General features: G+C 44.2%; 2 protein-coding genes across 3 annotated transcripts in view; one reads left to right on the top strand and one right to left on the bottom strand.

Annotated features, from left to right (window-relative positions):
- The first annotated feature begins 214 nt into the window (after positions 1 to 214).
- On the top strand, positions 215 to 8461 carry gpha2 (glycoprotein hormone subunit alpha 2). Its single transcript, XM_015946555.3, has 4 exons — positions 215 to 325; positions 3664 to 3784; positions 7922 to 8106; positions 8219 to 8461. The coding sequence occupies exons 2-4, from the start codon at positions 3664 to 3666 to the stop codon at positions 8321 to 8323; spliced, it is 411 nt and encodes a 136-aa protein (XP_015802041.1). The 5' UTR covers positions 215 to 325; the 3' UTR covers positions 8324 to 8461.
- A 1767-nt stretch (positions 8462 to 10228) lies between these two features.
- The window catches only part of LOC107377128 (membrane-anchored junction protein), a 56278-nt gene continuing 44894 nt past the window's right edge, over positions 10229 to 21612 (bottom strand). Inside the window, exons 9-10 of one of the 2 annotated variants that reach the window (XM_015946554.3) lie at positions 20773 to 20855; positions 10229 to 10522 (exon numbers count right to left, since the gene is read on the bottom strand). In XM_015946554.3, the coding sequence (XP_015802040.1) occupies positions 10477 to 10522; positions 20773 to 20855 (129 nt within the window). In that variant the 3' untranslated portion in view covers positions 10229 to 10476. The remainder of the gene's footprint in view (positions 10523 to 20772; positions 20856 to 21612) is intronic. The other variant, XM_054748817.2, reaches the window with a different exon arrangement.

Below are 21612 nucleotides of genomic sequence, written 5' to 3'. Positions count from 1 at the left end.
TGTGTGTGTGTGTGTGTGTGTGTGTGTGTGTGTTCTGCACTGATGGAAAACCTATCTAGTTTTCCTCTGTGTGAGAGTCAGCGGCAGGTCACGCTCCTGAAGGTTTAAAACGGGCGGATGAGATGGAGCCTCTGAACTCTGGTGGAGGATTCGGTTGTGCAGGTAAAAGGATTTGCAGCAAAGGAGGAGAGAGCACACTCGTGTGTGTGTGTGTGTGTGTGTGTGTGTTAGCGTGGGCGTGTCAGGAGCTGCAAGTGCTTATATCTCTGTATGAAGCTCACCTACCAGACAACACACCTCCTCCTGAGAACACACACCTGTCCAGGTAAGAACTGCTTCATGCAATGGAAATAACTTGTCAGTGAGAATCTGAAGCTTTTCTAATGGGTTTTATCCTCAGTAATGAACGTAAATTAAACATGATGCACATTAATATTAATAACAGGTTATTTAGAACATTAGTAACGCCTGAATGATGATTTCTGAACAAAATAGGGTGTATTTTTTTACATTTTGAGTAGAATCATGTTTGAATCTTTTCCTAAAAGTTTTATTTACTCGTATTTAACGTTTTAAATTATGAAATAATTTAGGAAATTAGGTAACTGTACGAAAAGCTTTAATTATTGACTTTCAGCAGCCTGTCAGAGGCATATGAGAAAAAATCATGTTACTGAGATATAAACAAAATAAATAAATAAATATGGAATAAATAAACAACATTAAGATGTTAATGAGTGCATACATACTGCAGTCGCTGACTGCTGAGGACAGATATTTTAAAATGAAAACATAACATTTATGCCACCTGACTTGATGAATAACTGAGAGCAACTAATAAAACAGTCCGGTTTCATTTGGGTTGTTATTGAAATATCTAATTCAGCGGATTTTGGTGAAACTCTCAGAACGAATCAGAGGGTTGCTTCGCTTTGGGGTGAACCCAGGTCCGAGTGGCTAATTCACTTAACAAGCCCCGAAGTGGCCCTGAACGACGCAGCTTTGCACATAATAAGTGATCATGCAAAACCTCGCATTCCCGAAGGAAAACTTTGAAAACATTCTGTGGGAATTTGAGTGAAATGGCTACAAATCCATCATTTCTCCGCATTAGATGGTCCGACTTTTAAACTGACATTAAACGTGGCGGGTGACATGCATTCCTTTACTAAATGTAAAATTTCATATCCTATTTCTACTGAATTAAAACTGAAACTTGCTTTTAAAGTCGGTCCGACCTATATTGGCATTAAAATGTAACATCTGAAAGGATCAGTTCAATGACACAACCTTTACTTCTCTCACTCAAAATGTCATAAAACGACAGATCTGAGGTAATGTTGTTTTATTGTGTAAAGAAGTAGAAATCTACCCCGTCTAGTGGGTGTTGATTATCTGAGGGAGAATGTGATTCAGCTGCTGTTGGAGACTAAATCATTATGGTACTTTCTTCCGTTGCCTAACTTAAATTTAAGTGGTTGACGTATTTTAGACAGAAAATGTTTAAAGTTTAAGTATTTATGTCAGATATGTGATGTTAGAATGATTTAGTTTTCATTTTTTTGTTGGAGGAGGACTTTTTATCGGTATCTGAAATTAAGAATTAGACAATGTTAGTATATTTATCCCTAGTTTAAAGTCGAGAGTTCTTCTCTTATAAATCCACATATGAATGAATCTTACTCGAGTTGTCGGGTCTGTCAGTACTTTTACAGGGTGTTCAGTTTTCACCTAAAATGTACTAAAAAGCGCTTTCATTTGAAACTTTTTATGAGAGAGTATACCTCCCAAAGTGTGCTGAAATAATATTTACCCTCAAAGACAAACCAAACTGGAGACGAAACCCCCACATGAGAGCAGAAGAAGGCATTCCCTTCCTTTCCCACCAGCTGACACACACACACACACACACACACACACACACACACACGCACACGCGCACACACACACACACACACCGTCCTGATTGAGCTGTTAATTTGATGGAGCTGACGGCATCTCCGGGGCGTCCCAAAGCTGCCAAACTAGAGGGCAAAGGTCAGGACCACCAACTTCCCAGGAAAATATGACTTTCTCTTTCCAAACGTGGGAGTGAGGAGGCCAGCACATGTGCATCTTGCGTATAAGTGTCATGATCCTGCCATGTCCTGACCTCCATCCACCTCATCAGCTTTCATGCATCACACCTGGTCCCCTCATCAAGCTCATGCCACACACCTGCCTCACCAGCTATATATTCCACAGTCTACCACCATCAACCTGCCAGATTATTGAGTGCGCCTGCTAGTAGATCTTCCAGCCTTTTCATCCTGCCTGATCATCGTCTACCAACCTAATTTCACACTTGACCCTCGCCAAGAACTCTGCCTGCCTCCATGACCTACGCCTGCCCACAAACACGTCCTGTACCTACCTTGTTCTAATCCACGCCTGTCCTCGACCATGTCTCTCACCTGCTTCTTACATCTGCTTCGTCCCAGCCTGGTTCCGATCCACGTCTGTCCTAGACTCTGCCTTTACCTGAACTCCACTCCGCCCTCAGATGTCGCCGCGTCTGATAGTCTGCCAGGCATCGCCTGCTTCACGCCTCGGAGGTCTACGCCCGCTCGGTCAGCAGGCGGCGTGTTCTGGCTCCCATGTATGGGGTGGGCCAGAGGGTCTGGTTGTCCTCAGTAAACGTTCCTCTCAGGGTGGACTGTCGGAAGTTGTCCCCCAGATTCATCGGACCCTTCTTCATCTCCAAGGTCCTGAACCCTGCTGCGGTTCGTCTCCGCCTTACCCCGCACTCTACGGATCCATCCTTTGTTCGTCTCAAAGATCAAGTGGTTTCATCGGTCCTGTTGCCCACCTCTGGGCCCCCTCCTCCTGCCTGGCTCCAGCCTGACGGCCCGGTGTGGTCTGTCCGATGGATCCTCCGCTCCCGGTGCTGGGGTCGCGGCTTGCATTACCTGGTCGACTGGGAGGGGCTTGGTCCCGAGGAGCGGTCCTGGGTTCCTGCCCGTCACTTCGTCGACCGCTCCCTCGTCCACGCCTTCCACCGGGCCCATTCCGGTGGTCCATCGCCTGCTCCTCAAAGCTGCTTTGTCTCTGCCTGGTTCCGACCCACGTCTGTCCTAGACGCTGCCTTTACCTGAACTCCACTCCGGAAACATCTCCTCTTAGCTTCAGGCTAATAAAAACTGTTTACCACCGCCAACTGTGCTCTGGTGTTCTTACGGTCCTCTGCCAAGTTCACGACAATAAGTGGATGTTTTGCTAACTGTAACCAACATAAAGGTGAAAACGGTAAATGCTGTGATGCTGCTAGGTTCTGCATGTGTCCACGCTGAAGCTGCTAGCGTGCATGTGTTGGCAGGTAACTGTTCGATGAGGCAGACTGAAAACGTAGAGACAGGATTGTTTTTACTCACATCAGGTGATTGTCAGCCAGGTGACACATAGACACGGTCCTGCAGGAGGGGAAATCACCTTTTCTGTGGGGGATGAAAACCTACCTGGTGATCTCAGTCTGGAAATGTCAAAGAAAACGTGTTTCAATGATGTGAACAGAAGAAAAAACTTTAAAATGTCTGTTTTAAAATTAAACTTTATTCAAGCAGAGATGCTTTGCTGGTTTGACATCCTGTACTCTTCCAGTAACACCATCTTTTTTGGTCCATCCAGATGTTGCAGTGCACAGTGTCACACATCTGCTTCCTGGCTCTGCCTCTGATCTCACTGCTGCTGCTCTTCTCTCCTCTGGGTTGGAGCCATGACAGCCGTACTCCAGGATGTCACATGTTTCGTGAGTTTAAAGACAAGATATTAACCATGAATCATACCAAACCATAAATAATAATTCAGAAAACCTCCTTTTAGCCTAATTTGAAGCTTTAATGACGGAAGCACCAGAGATTAATCAGATTTCTTCACCTGCACCTTATGAGAGGGACACATGATTTTTCTGGTGAATACAGAAATATGAAACATTTAGAGTTCACCTTTAAAGGTGGCAACAGTTACGAGTTCTAAGAGAATAAGTAAAACCAAAATTACTTTTCTCACACTCGAATCATTACTAACCATAAAACTGCCCAGGCCGAATAGGTAATAAAAATATACGTCGTCGTCTTCCTCCGCTTATCCGGGTCCGGGTCGCGGGGGCAGCATCCCGACTAGGGAGCTCCAGACCGTCCTCTCCCCGGCCACCTCCACCAGCTCCTCCGGCAGGACCCCAAGGTGTTCCCGGACCAGATCGGAGATGTAACCTCTCCAACGTGTCCTGGGTCGACCCGGGGGCCTCCTGCCGGAGGGACATGCTCGAAACACCTCCCCAGGGAGGCATCCAGGAGGCATCCTGACCAGATGCCCAAACCACCTCAACTGACTCCTTTCGATCCGGAGGAGCAGCGGTTCTACTCCGAGTCCCTCCCGAATGTCCGAGCTCCTCACCCTATCTCTAAGGCTGAGCCCGGCCACCCTACGGAGGAAACTCATTTCGGCCGCTTGTATCCGCGATCTCGTTCTTTCGGTCATTACCCAAAGCTCATGACCATAGGTGAGGATTGGGACGTAGATCGACCGGTAAATCGAGAGCCTGGCTTTCTGGCTCAGCTCCCTCTTCCCCACGACAGACCGGCTCAGCGTCCGCATCACTGCAGACGCCGAACCAATCCGCCTGTCGATCTCCCGATCCCTCCTACCCTCACTCGTATGTAAAAATATACAACAAATGAAAATGACATCATTTTAGTAGTTTGCGGTTTTCCATAAACTTCTTTACGTTTCTTTCTTTTCTGGATTTATACACTGATTATTCACTTTATTTATATGGCCTCTGAATCAGCTGAGAGTAACACACAAGTCTATTCAGCAGTAGAAACAGAAGCCAACAACCCCGCCAACACTAGACAAGCCAATCAAAGTATAATCATCATAGATATCGAAGAAGTGATGCATTTATACGTAGAAACACCATAACGCTTATGGACAGGCCAAGTTGGAGAAGGAATCTGTTTTGGTGGCCTAAGGATCACTTCTCTGCTTTTTGTAGACGATGTGGTCCTGTTGGCTTCATCAGAAAGTCATCTCCAGCAGCTGGGATGAGAATCAGCTCCTCTAAATCTGAGACCATGGTCGTGAGTTGTAAAAAATTACACAGAACTAAAATATAAACGCAACACTTTTGTTTTTGCTCCCATTTTTCATGAGTTGAACTCAAATATCTGAAACTTTTTCTACATGCAAAAAAGACCCATGAGTCTCAAATACTGTTCTGAAATGTGTCTACACCAGTCATTATTCATGCTGTCTAATCGGCCCCTTGATATGCCACTCCTGTGAGGTGTAATGGATTGTCTTGGTAAAGGAAAAGTGCTCACTAACACACATGTAGACATATTTCAGAACAATATTTGAGAGTCATGGGTCTTTTGTGGATGAAGACAAATTTTCAGATGTTTGAGTTCAGCTCATGAAAAATTGGAGCAAAAACAAAAGTGTTGTGTTTCAGTGTAGAATGCCTTCTCTAGTTCAGGGATGAGATCCTGCCCCAAGTGGAGGAGTTTAAGTATCTCAGGGTCTGGTTCATGAGATCAACAGGCTGATTGGTGCTGTGTCTGGTGAAAAGAAAGCTTCGCCGGAAGGCAAAGTTCTCGATTTACCGGTTGGTCTACGTTCCTACACTCACCTATGCTCACAAGCTTTGGGTAGTGACCAAAAGAACGAGATCACGGATACAAGCGGCTGAAATTAGTTTTCTCCACAGGGTGAATGGGCTCTCCATAAAGCATGATTTATACTTCTTTGTCTGCGTCTGTACGGAGACAGGCAAAGCCAGTAATGTGTTGGCTCACAGAGGCTGAAGGAGACATGCCTAAATTGTTAAATAAGTGACAGAGACTGCAAACTTGTGATTGATCAGGACGCTGCTTCCTTTAAATGAGTTAAAGAGCAAATTGCAGGTTAAATTTTTTTTCTAATTCATATAAAACGCTGTCCAAAAAATGCTATTTAAAAAGCTTATTGTGGATATTTGGTTTTAAAAAAACAGCAGAGATTTCTAGCAGAACCGGACCTTTCTCAGCCAAGCTTGTTTCTAAATGTGAACCTCTGACGTAACCAAAGGGAGTCAGAAGCTCGGCTGCCTCAGCTCAGTGTGGAGAGTGGCTAGTTTTAGGGTAGAGAGGTCATGTGATCCAGTCAGTGTGTGTTTACTAGTGTTGGATTGTGTTCATGTTGATAAACTAGAGTGTGTGAAGGCTGTACCAACTCCAGCCTGTCTGGACATCGAGTCCACGGGTTTCCAGATCAGAGGAGCAACGCCTCTATCTCCGTGCCTGAGGGCGTTTCTGCAGCTGAAAGATGGACTTCTGTAGCCCGCGTTGGTCGGTACCGGGTCAGGGAGGTCCGCGCTTGGCTCCGGAGACCCGAGGCGGGGTTTAAAAAATTAAATGAGGATTTCTGGAGCTCCGATCACCGTCAGAACCAGGTCAGAACCAACTACCAGAAGAGACGCGCGGCTCAGCGGGCCAGCTGATTTCCGGGTCGGAACCAGATCAGAACCGCCGCCTGGACCACCAGGAGATGATGCACGGCTTTTAAAAATACCAGCTCCACTGGCTCGTTGGTGTCTGGGTCAGATCCAGCTCACAGAAGCCCGCATGAGCTCCAGAACCGGATCACAGGCGTCTCTCTCTACGTTAAACTAGGTTAGGTGAACGGATATTAGCGAGTATGAGACCACTGACAGACGCTCATGAGTATTAATATTATATTAACTGACTGATACTATTTTAATTGTCTGGTACACGATAGTAATCAGTACTATATTGTGATGTTAGCACATGAGTTTAAGCTAACATGGTTAACTCGCCTTTAACAGCCCTGTCAAAAAGTAAAAGGTTATTTAGCGGCAGACACGGAACAGATTGAAGAACGCATCGCGGAAAAAGTAATAGAATATGAATGTTTATTCACCCATGACTGAAGTAGTTTAAAAATACAAAGCAAAAATTTTTTTCAAGGACAGAAATGGTTTTAGAGCATGGTTTGGAGGTGGTGACCGCATGAAGAAGTGGAGATGAATGAAGGACAAATATGTCCGTGTAATAAAGTCCTTGAAATATGTAAACACATTAGTAAATACAGTATCATGGACTGGTTACACGAGTGTAATGGTGGCATGATACCGCAGAAAAGTGCTACGCCCTCTGTTGTCCTGGTAGAAAATTGCTTTGCAACATTCCTCAGGGGATGGAGAAGTCTGAGAGCAAAATTTCTCTGTCAATGTGTGTGCGTCTCTCTGTGGAACTGACAGGTATAAATCAGGCTTCAGGACGAGAAGCTCGTTCATCCAGGAAGGCCTCGCAGTAGATCTGCTGCTCCTCCACATCGAGAGGAGCCAGTTGAGGTGGCTCGGGAATCTAGTTAGGATGCCTCCTGGACGCCTCCCTAGTGAGGTTTTCCAGGCACGTCCTTTCGGGCGGAGAGTCAAAGGAAGAACTAGGACACGCTGGAGGAACTACGTTTCTTGGCTGGCCAGGGAATGCTTTGGGATTTTCCTGGAGGAGCTGGCCCAAGTGGCTGGGGAGAAGGAAGTCTGGGCTTCTCTCCTTAAGCTGCTGCCCCCGTGACACTAAGCGGAGAAAAACGGATGGATGGAAAAAATGGGGGACACCTACCTTTAGCTTTCATTTTCCTGCAAGCACATTTACTATCACTGCATAGAGTTACTTATTGAGTGTTTGGGATGAAAATCTTACAGTTTTTTCTTTCACACAATAATATTTTGCAGTCTAACCTCCAACAGGAAGTGACAAATTATTAGAGATCCCCAAGGGTGCCATGCTAAATTTGTTAGAGATTCACGAGACAACAGTACAGTTTAAGAGTCATCTGCTTGTCCTCCATACTCCCTGACACACTTCCTCTCCTCTTCTAGCCTTTAACGTAACCATCCGCAGCGACCGGCGTGGCACGTGTAAAGGCACCCATCTGGTCTACGCATGCGTGGGTTACTGCGAGTCCAGTGCCTTCCCATCCAGGTACTCTGTATTGGTGGCCTCCAACTTCACACACAACATCACCTCTGCATCCCAATGCTGCACCATCAGCAGAGAGGCTAAGGTGAGAAGCGGTGGGGATAAAAATGGACTATAAAGAGAACGTGTTGAGTATAAGGTAGTTTGCAGAGCGCCATGTTACTAATCCTATCCTGTTGGTCTTATGTGTTTTTTAGGTCAAAGTTCGCCTGGACTGTCCTCAAGGTCGTCACCATGATGAAATAGAGATCCTGACAGCGAAGGCGTGTCGCTGCGACATGTGCCGAAAATCCCGCTACTGACACAAGCTAGTTCAACTGCCATGTTTTATTTTAAATCTCAGCCTAGTTGTTGATAATAAACAAGATATGTCAACTTATAGAAAAGGAAAAGTAGCGCAATGATGCACCATCACAATCGTTCTGACTGATTCCAAACTCGAATATCGGAAAACCTGTCGATTCTGATTCAGTAGATTGTGATTTCTTTCTAAGAGCTATGATTAACGGTAAACAATCTTCTGAACCCGCTTCTGTCCACGCAGGGTCGGGGGGTGGGGGTTGGTGCCTATCTCCAGCAGTCAACGGGCATTTAGGCGGTGTACACCCTGGACAGAGAGCCAGTCCATCGCAGGGCAACACAGAGACACACAGGACAAACATCCATGCACACACACACTCACGCCCAAGGACAATTTAGACAGACCAATCAACCTAACAGTCATGTTTTTGGACTGTGGGAGGAAGCTGGAGTACCCGGAGAGAACCCAAGCATGCACAGGGAGAACATGCAAACTCCATGCAGAAAGATCCCAGGCCGGGAATCGAACCCAGGACCTTCTCGCTCTAACCACTGTGCCACTGCGCAGCCAATTTTAAAGAAACATTTTCATGAATTGAAAAAAATTAATAAGTTAATTTGTTTAAAGGGAAATTTGTTATCTCCAAAGGAACGTTCAAACAAATGTGGCACTTTTGGCAAATGTAATTTTATTTAGCTGAAATAACAACGGAAGTTAAATCTATTTGGATGTAAATGTTTTTAAAGTAGCATTGTTGTAAACTGCTGTGAGTTTCTAACACACTTTGGACTTAGATCCATTGTGATGAGATCTTAACTTTTCCATCAGATGTAATCTGTTTCTTTACAGGAGAGGCTCACTGAGGAGAAAGGGTTTTACTTGTAATTTTTGAAAAATGATTGGTCACCCTGAGGTCAACATGCAGGCTTCCACCCTAACTCCTGCATCAGCCGCCGACAGAAAATAGACGAGGAAATGATTGGGTAAGAAAAGCCTGTCAGATTGACATCACACACGTAAATCGGACACAATTAACATTAATGGATCCGCACATCTTGGCTCAAGATGATTTATCGTCCAGGAGGGAAAAGAGTGCATCTTGGCTATAAAGCACACAATTAGCCTTAGCAACTCCACACCACAGCAGAACTTCTTCAGGCTTGTGTTATGTGTGGAGATAAAACATCAGCGTTGCAAACAGAAGCAGTGAAAGAGTCGCGTTGCCATTAGTCAATCAGAGGAGAGATGTTGGGATACTATGAACAGTAGATCCTGTAATTTGGTGCCCCCCCACCCCTCCGATTAACTTTAACTTCCTGAAACAGAAGAGCCGGAGTCTTTTTTCCACAGAAAACTAGTCATGAGGCATTCATTCATACTAGTGATACCAGGAAATCATTGAAATAACGAATGTAGGCCCTCTTTAAACTAAGGCTGCACAAGTCACTGTCTACAACAGCTAACATTAATTGTTCGTAACTTTTCCAAAGACCTACACTTCAAAAGATCCAAACTATCACTTTAGTGTTGTAATCTTTTCTTTGACCCTTTTGGGTTGTCTCAAGTCATACACCAAAACACAAAGATTTGAACTTGGGGTGACCAGGTCAGTTGACCAGTATTGAGTAACTGGATTAATTTCTGGAGTCATGTTATTTCCTGAATGAGAAATGTGAATTTATTTTGTTTTGTTCATGTTTCAGGAGAACTTGCGTAAAAACCAGACTGATGTGATTTAAATGAAAGGTTGTAGATACCACTCTGTCTCACTCCAAACATTAATACTTTAAATTACATTTTCTTGCTTCACTTATTTGGACTATAAGTGTGAATCACGCCAATTTTGAAGCGATAATAAAGAACAATAATTTTTAAAATGACCACTATTCACAAACGAAAGACCAAAGAATGTACAAAATGTATTTATTGTTCTGGATGTGCAATGAACATGTTGTATATATTGCCTGTAAATGAAACCAAAGGTTGTCTAATTAATTAAAAGTAAAGCCATGCACTGTAGACTTTGTGATGAGTCAATAAAATTTTATCCAGCATCTTTAAACTCAATTTGTTGTGGTTTTATTTTTAACTTCAAAGAACGTAAAACATGAATGAAATTCCTAACTCAGCTTCACACGGACACTTTTTCACCCCTCATGGATGCGTTTCACGGGTTCTGAAAAGGAAAGGGAGCACATTTCTGCAAAGACAAGAAGAGAGAGGTAAAGTCACTTTTTTGTACGTGTTGTGTAATGAACTGTACTAGTGTTGGTTTGTGGTTGCTACAACATGGATGACATGCTCACACCAAACGAAGTCAAGTCTATCCTTAACCTGCCTGAAGACATCTGGCGTCTGTCTCACCAGACTTGTCACAGGAATATTAAACTGTCTGTCTGTATAATCGGTGGATTTCCCCGACACATTGTAATCTCAGACAACTTCTTCCTTACACCAACAGTACAAATCAGCTCTTGTTTCTCCTATAAGCCTAAATATCAATCAAACTTACAGATAGCACTGAGACAATACTGCCATGCTCACGGGTCTGAATTCTGCCCTGTCTGGTGTGTAGCCCTGGCTTTCCAACGGATGCATAAACAGTGCATAATGTCTGTGAAGCGCATGATGTAGCTAATAACCGTGACACTACGCTTGTTCCAGAAGCATGGTGTCACAGTGTTCTGCTAAATTTATGCATCAGCTCACTAGTTCCACCTTTGTGATTGCTGTTCCACTGTTTGAACTCTCCCTGGTTCCTCCAGTTGTTTTCGTGTCCTTCTTTTGTTTTCCTCTTTTACTTGTTGGTTTGCCTACCTGCTATCCTCATTCTTATCCTTAATTGTTGTCCTGTTTTCCTGCCACTTGTTCATTTTGGTCCCTAATTTTACACATTTTTTTTTACCTCACCAGTCTGCCAACTCTGGTCCAACACCAACCAATCACGATAATTATGTGGATAAATAGGGATTGTCAATCTTTAGCCCCTGCTATATTTGCAAATATGAAACCACAAAAGCTCAAACTATTTTTCCAACAGTTTTCCAAAGACATTGCAACACCACAAAGTTTAATGTGGAAAAAGAGCTGTTGAGTTGAAAGTCCGCAGAAAGCTCTTTTCTTGTGTAGACCAACTTAAGCTAGCAGAACTCATTCTTGTCAGCAAAGAAAATGGCACAAATAACAAAAACCTGGACCCTGTCAGGGTATTCAAATCCTAGACTTTCACCATCGATCAGAAGCTGATGCAGGACGCAGCTGTAGAAGTCTATTTTCATGTTCAGCCTGCATAAAAATCTCTTGATTATAATCAGAAATCATAATTAAATGTTTTTTCAGTGAAACACCTTTGAATAGGGTAAAATGCTGTGCAGTTAACATCACATTGCTCGGCTCAGAGTTTAATGAGTGTCATGGTTTCCCACATTTTCAGAGCTCCACCTCTTAGCCTATTTCTGTATTGTTTGGAATTGATGTTTGATACAGCCAAGATGGTGGTCATTGGAATCCATATGGCTTCAATTCAGCTCTTCAGAAACCTATGGGGATGCCAAGGAGGGTCAGTCCATTGATCTTATCCTACATGCACAAGATGCAAAAACCAGAACAAGCCATTCCGACCTACTTAAACTGGACAGCTAGAAAATTGAGAGAAATGACCCTGGTCATGTCTCAGGCCTAGTCCACACGTAGCCGGTTTTTAAAAAAAACGAATATCTGCCCCTCCAAAAACTTGCATCCACACCATCTCGTTTAAAAAACAAACTCTGTCCACACGTACCCAGATAAATACGTTGTTAAGGACATGCCAGACCTGTAGGCGGCAGTACTTCCCCCGTTCTTAACCTCGTCCTTCGTCTGTGGTCTTCCGCAAGGAGCAGTAATTCCGCTTGCAAAAACAAACAAGCAAAAAGCGCTTGGACAGTTGATAAAGCGAGTGCAGCTGAGGGCACCCATGCTGTCGGCTAGTGTAAACACAGGTCGCACACGTGATGTCAGCATTTTTTTTGTTGCGGAAAGTGATGTTGCGGACCTTAAAACTCTGGTTCTGTCTGTCCACACGCAGACACCCAAAACGGAGAAAACGCAGATCTTCACTTTGGCCGGAGTTTTTAAAAAGATCCGTTTTCGTGTGAAAAAAACTCCATTTTCGTGTGGATGACAGGCCAAAACGTAGAAAAATATCTACGTTTTGGCAGATCCCCGGCTACGTGTGGACAGGGCCTCAGAGAGCAAACAAATTACTCAACAGAGAAAAGCAGGTGAGGAGCTAGATCTTGACAGGGAAACACATCTTAGCAGAGCCACAACTACAACCTTTATATACACTCTGAGCAGGGAAGTTAACAAAATGTTTTAAAAACAGTAGCAACATTTAAAGTGATTATGCTTTTTAAGAGACCCATCCCGTTAGCATTCCAGCGTTCCACCTATGGGATAAAACACATTGCGTGGCACCTGGAAAAAGGAAGTGATGTAATGCATCTTCCTGCTGTACATATTCTGCCCTCTGGAAGAAAGATTTAATTACTGCCAGTGCTAAGTGTTAATTTTCATTCATACAAAATATTATCAGTGCATTGTTAAGTTTTTACTTGCCTGCAGTAGATTCAATTCAATTCAATTCAATTCAAAGATACTTTATTAATCCCAGAGGGAAATTAGAGTTTCAGTGCACACAATTCAGAGATCAGACATACATAGGCATAGACACATGACAAGAATTGGTGACTGTGGTCATTCGCAACCCGAGTCGCGCTACCTTTATAGAGATCAGAGGGTTTATGTATGAGGATTGGTTCAGTTGGAGGAAAAAAAGGCACTTCAGAGTTACCCTCCACAGGGAGGGCAGCTTTGCTATGCAAAAAACACCTCAGACAGAAATGCAACAGGAGTCAGACATTACATAACACAAGTGTCCACTAGGTGAGGAGGTAGGGTTGGGGACTCTCCACAAGTCAGTGCAGGCAGCCGCGATAAGCAGCGCTCGTCACCTCCGTTTGGACAGGGGAGAGAGGTAGTTGGATTTAGAAAGCACAGTGACTCCTGGAAACAATTCAACGGCCTTCACCGGTCGTAGTACCGCCCAGGCTGGGATAGGGAGACAGAGTTGCCATGGCGAAGGCAGCATTCCACATTTCTTCTGAGGGGGAGTAATCACTTCAGCCTCACAGGCTCAAGGGCACCAGATTCAGATAAGAACTTGTTTTGGGGCCAGACAGAGATAATTTACTCTCTGTCTTAAAGTTCTGTTGGTCCTCAACCTCTCTCAATCCAATAATGGCGTAATTAGTCTATCCCAGTCCGTGCTTACCCGTCAACTTTCTCCTTGATCGAATCCACCTTCTGTGCCAGAGTCTGAATCTCAGCCAAACTTCCAAGCTTACGACTCATCTCGACAATTATATGAGTTTGTGCCTTCACAGCGCGGTGTAATCCATCCCTGAGCTCCGGGATTGAACCAATATTCCTGACAGCTCATTAATTTTCCGGTAAGCAAGGTACCCACTCAGGCCAAAAAGCAAGAAACCTGACACCAATGCCACAAATATCCAGACGTCTTCAGAATCCTCTACTGACAGTTGAGAGAGGCAGATCAGGTTCCATTGTTTCCAGAGTCCATGATATGCCCAGCTGGCTCTGTCCCAGAGGGGCATCTGGGAGCCCCTTCTCCCGTTCTCATAGTTGAAAAAATGTTATCAATCGTGTTGAGAGACCAACTGACCAGATCCATGTTTAATAATTTCCAGTTTCCAGAAAAAAATGCAGAGAAGCACTGTGCACCCAAAGACAGACAAAGAGCCTTGGGATAAGATAAGGAGGAGAGGAGGACAAAAGCGTCTGTACTCTCCAAGAGCCGGAAGCAGAATGGGGTGTAACTGTTAAAGGTCTCAATTCTGTCAAAATGTTCTGCCTATGGTTCCTGATCATTTTTTAAACATGGAGACAACATCAAATGTTTCTTAAACGCATAAAAAAAAATTTATTAGTTTGAAAAAGATAACAAAATTTCTAATTATATTGATACAATCTATTGTTCCCATTCTTACATTGCTATTCTAAAGGAACATTGAATTGACATCGACCCCTATATAGTAATGCATCCACAATAAATGTTCAGGTACCTGGAACCAAAAATACCCAAATAAACACAACAGACTTTTTTATATATTATATGAGTTCATAAATATGTTAACCACCACCAGAAAACTACCAGTATATTTTACACTCAGTATATAGATACTGTTATCTATGGTAGAGAAGTAACTCTTACATAAGACGTCAGAGATCAGGAGCACTTAGAGCTGATTATAATTTCTCTTTTAGTCCATTTACACTAACATCTCTGACACTGTAAAACAAATATACAAGAAAACAAAAACAGCACGGCAAGTGATAACATGTAGCTTGATATTAAACGGACTCTCTCCCAATAACGATTTAAATGATAGTATAAAACTTATTGAATGAGTATACAATGGTACAAATTTACTGTGATAAGTGTTAGCCTATGCATTTGTGTAATCACTGTGTCATAAGTCAGTGTTGGGAAAGTTTGTTTAAAAAACAAACTAGTTCAAAGTTTAGTTCATACATTTTAAAACAAACTAGTTTGTTTCTTAGTTCATAATAGAAAAAATTTTGAACTAAGTTAACTGTTTCAAAAACAAACTAGTTCATATTTTGTAGTTGGCACCCGTTCAGTCCACACTCATACCCAGCTCCGGTTGTTACCCTACAGTATATTCTCAATAACATGAGGAAAACATTATTTTAATGGGAAATTATTAAAACAAACTTAGGAAGCAGGCTGAGGTAGCAAACTCAAAGTGCAATATTAAAAATGCAAAACATTAAAAAATGTATAATCTTTCAGTTAAGTCCCGTTTCAGTTTTTCTGAATGAACTTTGGCTCCTTCACACAGCACAGACATAGAAGAGTAGATGCAGCACCAACTGCTACTGCCTATGTTTGGCCGCATTTGCGGGTTCTACTTTTTATAAACTCTACGGTAACAGGATGTTTTAGCTAGGCTTTAGCTCCGGAAAAGCTCTGTGGAGATCTGGAGCTAGAACGGCGGAAGAACGCATTCATAAACCCGTTCGTGCACGCCGGATGAACGCACTCAATTTTACGTTCGTCAGGCAAAATATGAACGGGTTCAGTTCACGTTCATGAAAAAACGAACAAATTCACGAACGTTCATTCTTTTATTTTTACCGTGTCCTGTCTGGCTGTGAAGCAAACAGAATTAATGTCTGAATGCTGGTGACAAGCCTTACAGATTTACTCTCAGGTGGAGCATCAAAGCGTCTGCTTTTAATGTCACGCCTCATACTTAAAACTTTATTGTTAGTGAATGCTTTTTAATTTCGACCAGACACGGGAGACAGAGGTGAAAGAGAAAGGAAGAAACAAAAGGTGTGTGTGTGTATGTGTGTGTGTGTGTGGGGGGGGGGGTCCACAAAAATAAACAATCAATGATGAACAAGTCTGCTTCTAGACCTGCAAAAAACGGACACACAACAATACAACAGGCGCAAGCTATCACTGCGTCAACTTGATGAAGATATATGAAATCAACATTGTTTTAGTGAACAATCACACGATAATAAATCATAGTGCATTTAGTGCCAACCACAGCCTTAAGACATGTGTTGAACGTGTCCATACTTATGAGAGCACCATGTGAGCACCTGTGTGTGTACACGCGCTTGTATATGTAAGGTCTTTTCCATACGAGCGTCCAATAGAGAGTGTGAGGGGCCACAGATCTGCCCCCCAAAGATGCGTAGGAGATGGAGGGAGCTCCAAGTCCCAGAGATCCAGGAGCTGCCCCAGAGCGCAGGGACCCCAAGGAGACCTCGACCAGAAAAGCCCCTGCCCCTTCGAGAGGCGCAGAGGCTCGCCCCGGGGGGCCACAACCAGCAGCCGGCAGAGTCCCGGGAGATATCAGCGGCAAGCCCACAGGCCCGCTCGCAGCCTCCCACCACCCAGCCGGCCGAGCCCGGGACCCAGCAACGACCACCCCCGCTGGGGACCCAGCAGAGCCCAGGAACCCAGACCCCACCAGACAGCCACCGGGATCGACCAGGCAGATGCCAAAAATCTTAAACTGCTGGGGTGCTGATGAGCAGGCTCCCCCGCCGAACGCTGAGCAAAGCAACCCACCACCCCAGACCCCAACCAGATGGCCAGATCTCCCTCCTAGCCTCCAGCCCCAGGAAGCCAAGTGACAACAGGGGTCTTAGCTCATGAACGGTCATTCAATGAACGCGTTCGGGCACAACACTGGTCACAGTGCATAAAATATGGTTTAGCAGTTTCAAATGTTTGCTTTATTTATCTTAGCTGACCACTCTTGTGGGCCCATGCTGCTCTTTAAACATGTGGTATGCCAGCCTTACAACAAAGTGGTTCCAACAACAGCCCTCAGATCCAGGATAACCTGTTACACACTGGATATGAGGTGCAGGTGGCTGCAGTCAGCAGCAGCTGTCTGAAGGGTTGGTGCTCTGGACAGCACACACTATGAATGATGCTGTCCATTGCTCCACTGCTGTCACACTGATATACCTGAACAATGGAGATAACATAAATTAGAATGTAAAGTTATGAAAAGCTAGATGATGATTACTGAGCATTAGCACATAGCTAAATATAGCTAATAGATACTATAGCATATAGCTAAATAAAAACAACTACTTGGTTGTTGTTGTATGATCATTAAAATATTAAGCACTTCAGCTACTTAACTTAGTAAACTTCCCTGTCCCTATGCTTTATATAGCAGTGGAAGATGGCCTTTAAAGATAACATCAGAAGAGGCACAAATCTGACTGAAGACTTTGCAAACTTGGGTCAGACCCAAACGCGGAGGTCCTGATGCTGGGTGGTAAAGGTAACACCTGAATGCCCAAAGCGTATTCCAACAGAATTGGTGTTAAACTTGTGTTGAGGATACACCTGTAAATGGAAAAATGGTAAATGGCCTGTATTTGATATAGCGCCTTCTAGAGTCCTGGAACCCCCTAAGGCGCTTTACAACACAATCAGTCATTCACCCATTCACACACACATTCACACACTGGTGGGGATGAGCTACGATGTAGCCACAGCTGCCCTGGGGCGCACTGACAGAGGCGAGGCTGCCGAGCACTGGCGCCACCGGTCCCTCCGACCACCACCAGCAGGCAACGTGGGTTAAGTGTCTTGCCCAAGGACACAACGACAGCGACAGACTGAGCGGGGCTCGAACCTGCAACCTTCCGATTACGGGGCGAGCACTTAACTCCTGTGCCACCGTCGCCCACAAAAATATGTATATTCAGTGGGGATTCAATTATTGAACAACATGTTCAGCAGGCCATTGAGCTTGCAAAAGCCTATTCATCACTATTCAAAGTGTTGGGGCAGGAAAACAACTAAAACATGCATGAGGATCTCAATGACCAGGGTTGGAGAACTCTGTGTTAAGGTTGGTTTATGCTTGACGCGTCTGCGAGGTCCGCACGGCTCCGCGCGGAAAAGTTGCGTTATTTTGCGTCATTTTAACAACCACGCCCCTCCGCCGCGCCTCCGCACGGCCCAGAATTTCCGCAACGCGCACCTCGGAAAATTTCTAACCACGCGGACGGACGGACGGACGCGGAAAAACATGGCGGACCGGCAAGAACTAGTACGGCAGAGGTTCGTAAATACCGACATTTGTATGATTCAGCTCTCAGAGATCACCGTGATCAACATGTTGTTAATAATTCTTGGAGAGAAATAGCTCGCACTGTCGGAAAAGACGAGGACGCTGTTAAAAATGCTGAAATGCCGTGTTGTAAACAGTAATTTCTACTTCTACTATGGTGTAGTGTTGGATGCATGCCGTAGAGCTCCATGCTGCCCTGTTCAGTTTGGGAGAATATTGGCTCACCGCAGAGACGAGCCGCACAAACCATAAACGCTGCGAGTTGTGAAGCGCGTTCCATCCGCGAGCCGCATCACCGCGCGGAAAGTGAATGCGTCAAGCATAAACCAAGCTTTAGACGGTGGTGGCTGTTGAAATTCTTCTGGGTGGGCCTCATTATCTAACCATGTATCACCACTAGGGGATCCCAAATTACCATTCTTATGTGTCACACAACTTGAACCCGATAGATCCGGTACATGCTCCGGGTCTATGATCACTTCCGGCAACAAAGCTGTTCCTAAAACATGCTTAATATTTACCAATATATGGTTGGCAAGGTGGAGAAACGAGGGCCCAGGCAGTATTCGATCACCAGACTCCCAGGTGAGAGTCACGCGCAATAACCAGTCAGCCAAAGGGACATCTCCATGGCCAAGTAGCCAGGGCGCATGATTGTGAATACAGCAAATTTTTTTATTTAGTGACGAATCACTGCAGAAACTAATGAGGGCTAAGGAGACATTTCAGCAGTCAGAGAGTTATGTGATGTCCAGAACACCGTTGAAAAATTAAAGTGACGGGGATAAATGGATCATGCTACCTCTGGCTGCGAGCAAATGCTCCCTCCTCCGAGTGCGTCCAATGCAGCAGCATTTCATTTCATTTTCTACTCAAACTCAAACAAGAAAAAAAATACTTTAACCATGTTTAATATGGGCCGTTTCTACGTCACTCTAATGAATAAGAAAATTAAACAAAGAAAAATCTAAATTTCTTTTCCAGGAAACATGCACTGTGCTTCCATGAAAAAAATGTGTTTGGACTTCTGTGTTCACTAATCAGTTTGTGTGTCATTATGTTGCTCAATGAGTCACATGTACGAATATTTGGCCCATCGTCATTTATTGGACTCACTATTGGCGGCTGGGAAAATGATACAAATCACCCAACCCTAGAGCTCAATCATATCGGCATTCCTAAGGCAGGCTGTGGCGTGTGGCGCAGAGTGGAGTGGAACCAATGTGGTATTGGAGTAAACTTTCCCAGGGAGGCTGAGGAAGTGTGATCCCCCATATAGTTAGGAACACACCTTCTGGTCCCCCATCTTGAAAATGCGCACCACACCCCCAGTCTGCCACTTCACAGGCAGGCAGGCAGACTTTAATAAAGAACTAGAAACATTAGAAATAAACCAGAGACCCAGAGAGGGCTAGCAAAAAGACAAACATAAGTAATATAAGTAAGTTTGTTTTTGGATTGTGTTTGTTTTTCTATAGCGTACTGCCTCTGTCTTCTTGTATTTCATTCCTCTACGGTAGGAGGTCCCACTTGTAAATTAGATGTTTCATCTCAAGTGGTTTTACCCTCGTAAAATATAAGTGAATAAAGTTTGGGTGAAAATGTGCTTATTTTAGTAATTATCTGGCTCTTGGCAGGTGCAGACGCTTTTGACCTCCTCCCCTCCATATCTTATCCTCAAAGCCTTTGTCTGCCTGTGTGTGCTGGATGCACGGCTGCTTCTGCATTTTTCTGGAAACTGAAATTCACTTAAATGGATCTCATCAGTTGGTCACTCAACGCGATTGAAATTTTTTTTTCAAAGATGAGAACGGGAGAAGGGGCTCCCGGATGTCCTGCCGGGACAGACCCAGTTGGACACATCATGGACTCCTGGAAACAGTGGAACTTGATTGGCTTATCTCAGCTGTCTGTGGAGGACTCTGAAGACGTGTGGATATTCGTGGTGTTGGTGTCGGGTTTCCTGCTCATTGGCCTTGGAGGCTACCTGGCTTACCGGAAAATTAACGAGGTGTCGAGGAATGTTGGCCTGACCCCGGAGCTCAGAGAACATTTGCACCGCGCTGTGAATTCACAGACTCAAATAATTGTCGAGATGAATCGTAAGCTTGGGACTTTGGCGGAGATTCATTCTTTGGCACAAAAGATGGATGCCATCAAGGAGAGAGTGGACGAATCAGCATGGATTGGGACAGATTAACGTCCATTATTATTGGGATTCTGAGAGGTTGAGGACCAACAAACTGTAAGACAGACAGAGAGGAAATTATCTGTCTGGCCCCAAAACAATTTCTAATCGGAATCTGGCATTCTTGAGCCTGCAAGGCTCCAACGAAACCCCCCCCAAAAGATATGTGGAATGTGTCGTCGCTATGGCAACTCAACTCTGCCTCCTTTCCCAGCCTGGGCGGGACAGCGGGAAGCCTAACGAAGCGTCCAGGGTCAATGCTCCCCCCCATCCACACTGCGGTGACATGTGCTGCCCTCCTGGTGGGAGGGTAACTCTGAAGTGCCTTTTTTTCCCTCCACCTGAACCAATCCTCTTGTAACCCTCTTATCTCTATTAAGGTAGTGCGACTCAGGGTTGCGAATGACCACAGTCACCAATTCTTGTCATGTGTCTTGCCCATGTATGTCTGATCTCTGAATTGTGTGTACTGAAACTCTAATTTCACTCTGGGATTAATAAAGTATCTTTGAATGATTGATTTGATTGGGAAAGCCTGGGTTTGTGGGGTGTAACACCAACCTGGCCAGTTGCATTAGAATCCCCGGCCTCTCAGGTGTCCTCTCCACATCCATCTTAAGTTGTGGGTCCTGTGTCATCTCAGGCTGCAGATTAAATTATAATGAAGTGTGATAGACTCAAATATTATTTCCTAATCATATCTAGGAATAAGGTACACACCTAAGAATCGAAGAAAAAAGAGGCGCCATTGTCAGGTCATGGCCAAATTGTTGTCCATATATACATCATCAACATGCAACAGCGACCAAATGAAAGATTCAGGCTCCTAACATTATTTTCTGTAATGTAAATTTCAAGACCTAACTGTAACTTTAACACACATAAACATACCAGGACAATAGTTAAACTCACCGTTGTGTTGCTTGAAGCCTGAATCTTACATTCTGGTGCTGTTGAAAGTTGATTATATATATTGAAAATAATGCAAGACCTGGGGCTTCCATATAGACAATAGCATTTCTATTTTCTTCTGGTCTTAGATGTGTGATAGTTGTCCACAGACTTTTGGGATATCTTTGTAAGAAATGCAACAAAATTCTATCTGACAGCATTTTAACCAAAGACGTTATTTTCCAAGGGAGTTTTTCTTGAGGGGTTTTGAATTTAATTCATTTATTTATGTTTATTTATTTAGCAGACGCTTTTATCCAAAGCGACATACAATTTTTAACCTATAGGGCATGTTGTGATCTGTGCGGGAAACCGGAGTACCCGGAGGAAACCCACGCATGCGTGGGGAGAACATGCAACTCCACGCGGAAAGGCCGCAGCCGAGTTTGAACCTACAACCTTCTTACTGTGAGGCAACAGTGCTAACAACTGCGCCACCATGCTGAATAA

Source organism: Nothobranchius furzeri, chromosome 14 (genome assembly GCF_043380555.1).
Source record: "Nothobranchius furzeri strain GRZ-AD chromosome 14, NfurGRZ-RIMD1, whole genome shotgun sequence".
Taxonomy (NCBI): Eukaryota; Metazoa; Chordata; class Actinopteri; order Cyprinodontiformes; family Nothobranchiidae; genus Nothobranchius; species Nothobranchius furzeri.
The sequence above is the reverse complement of the archived record's forward strand: the minus strand, read 5'-3'. Positions and strand labels throughout refer to the sequence as shown.

Excerpts from the sequence above, each read along its gene's own strand:
- gpha2 (XM_015946555.3), top strand. The coding sequence starts at position 3,664 with ATGTTGCAGTGCACAGTGTCACACATCTGCTTCCTGGCTCTGCCTCTG. Across the intron at positions 3,785-7,921 it reads TCCAGGATGTCACATGTTTC|CCTTTAACGTAACCATCCGC; the intron begins GTGAGTTTAAAG and ends CTCCTCTTCTAG. Across the intron at positions 8,107-8,218 it reads CCATCAGCAGAGAGGCTAAG|GTCAAAGTTCGCCTGGACTG; the intron begins GTGAGAAGCGGT and ends TGTGTTTTTTAG.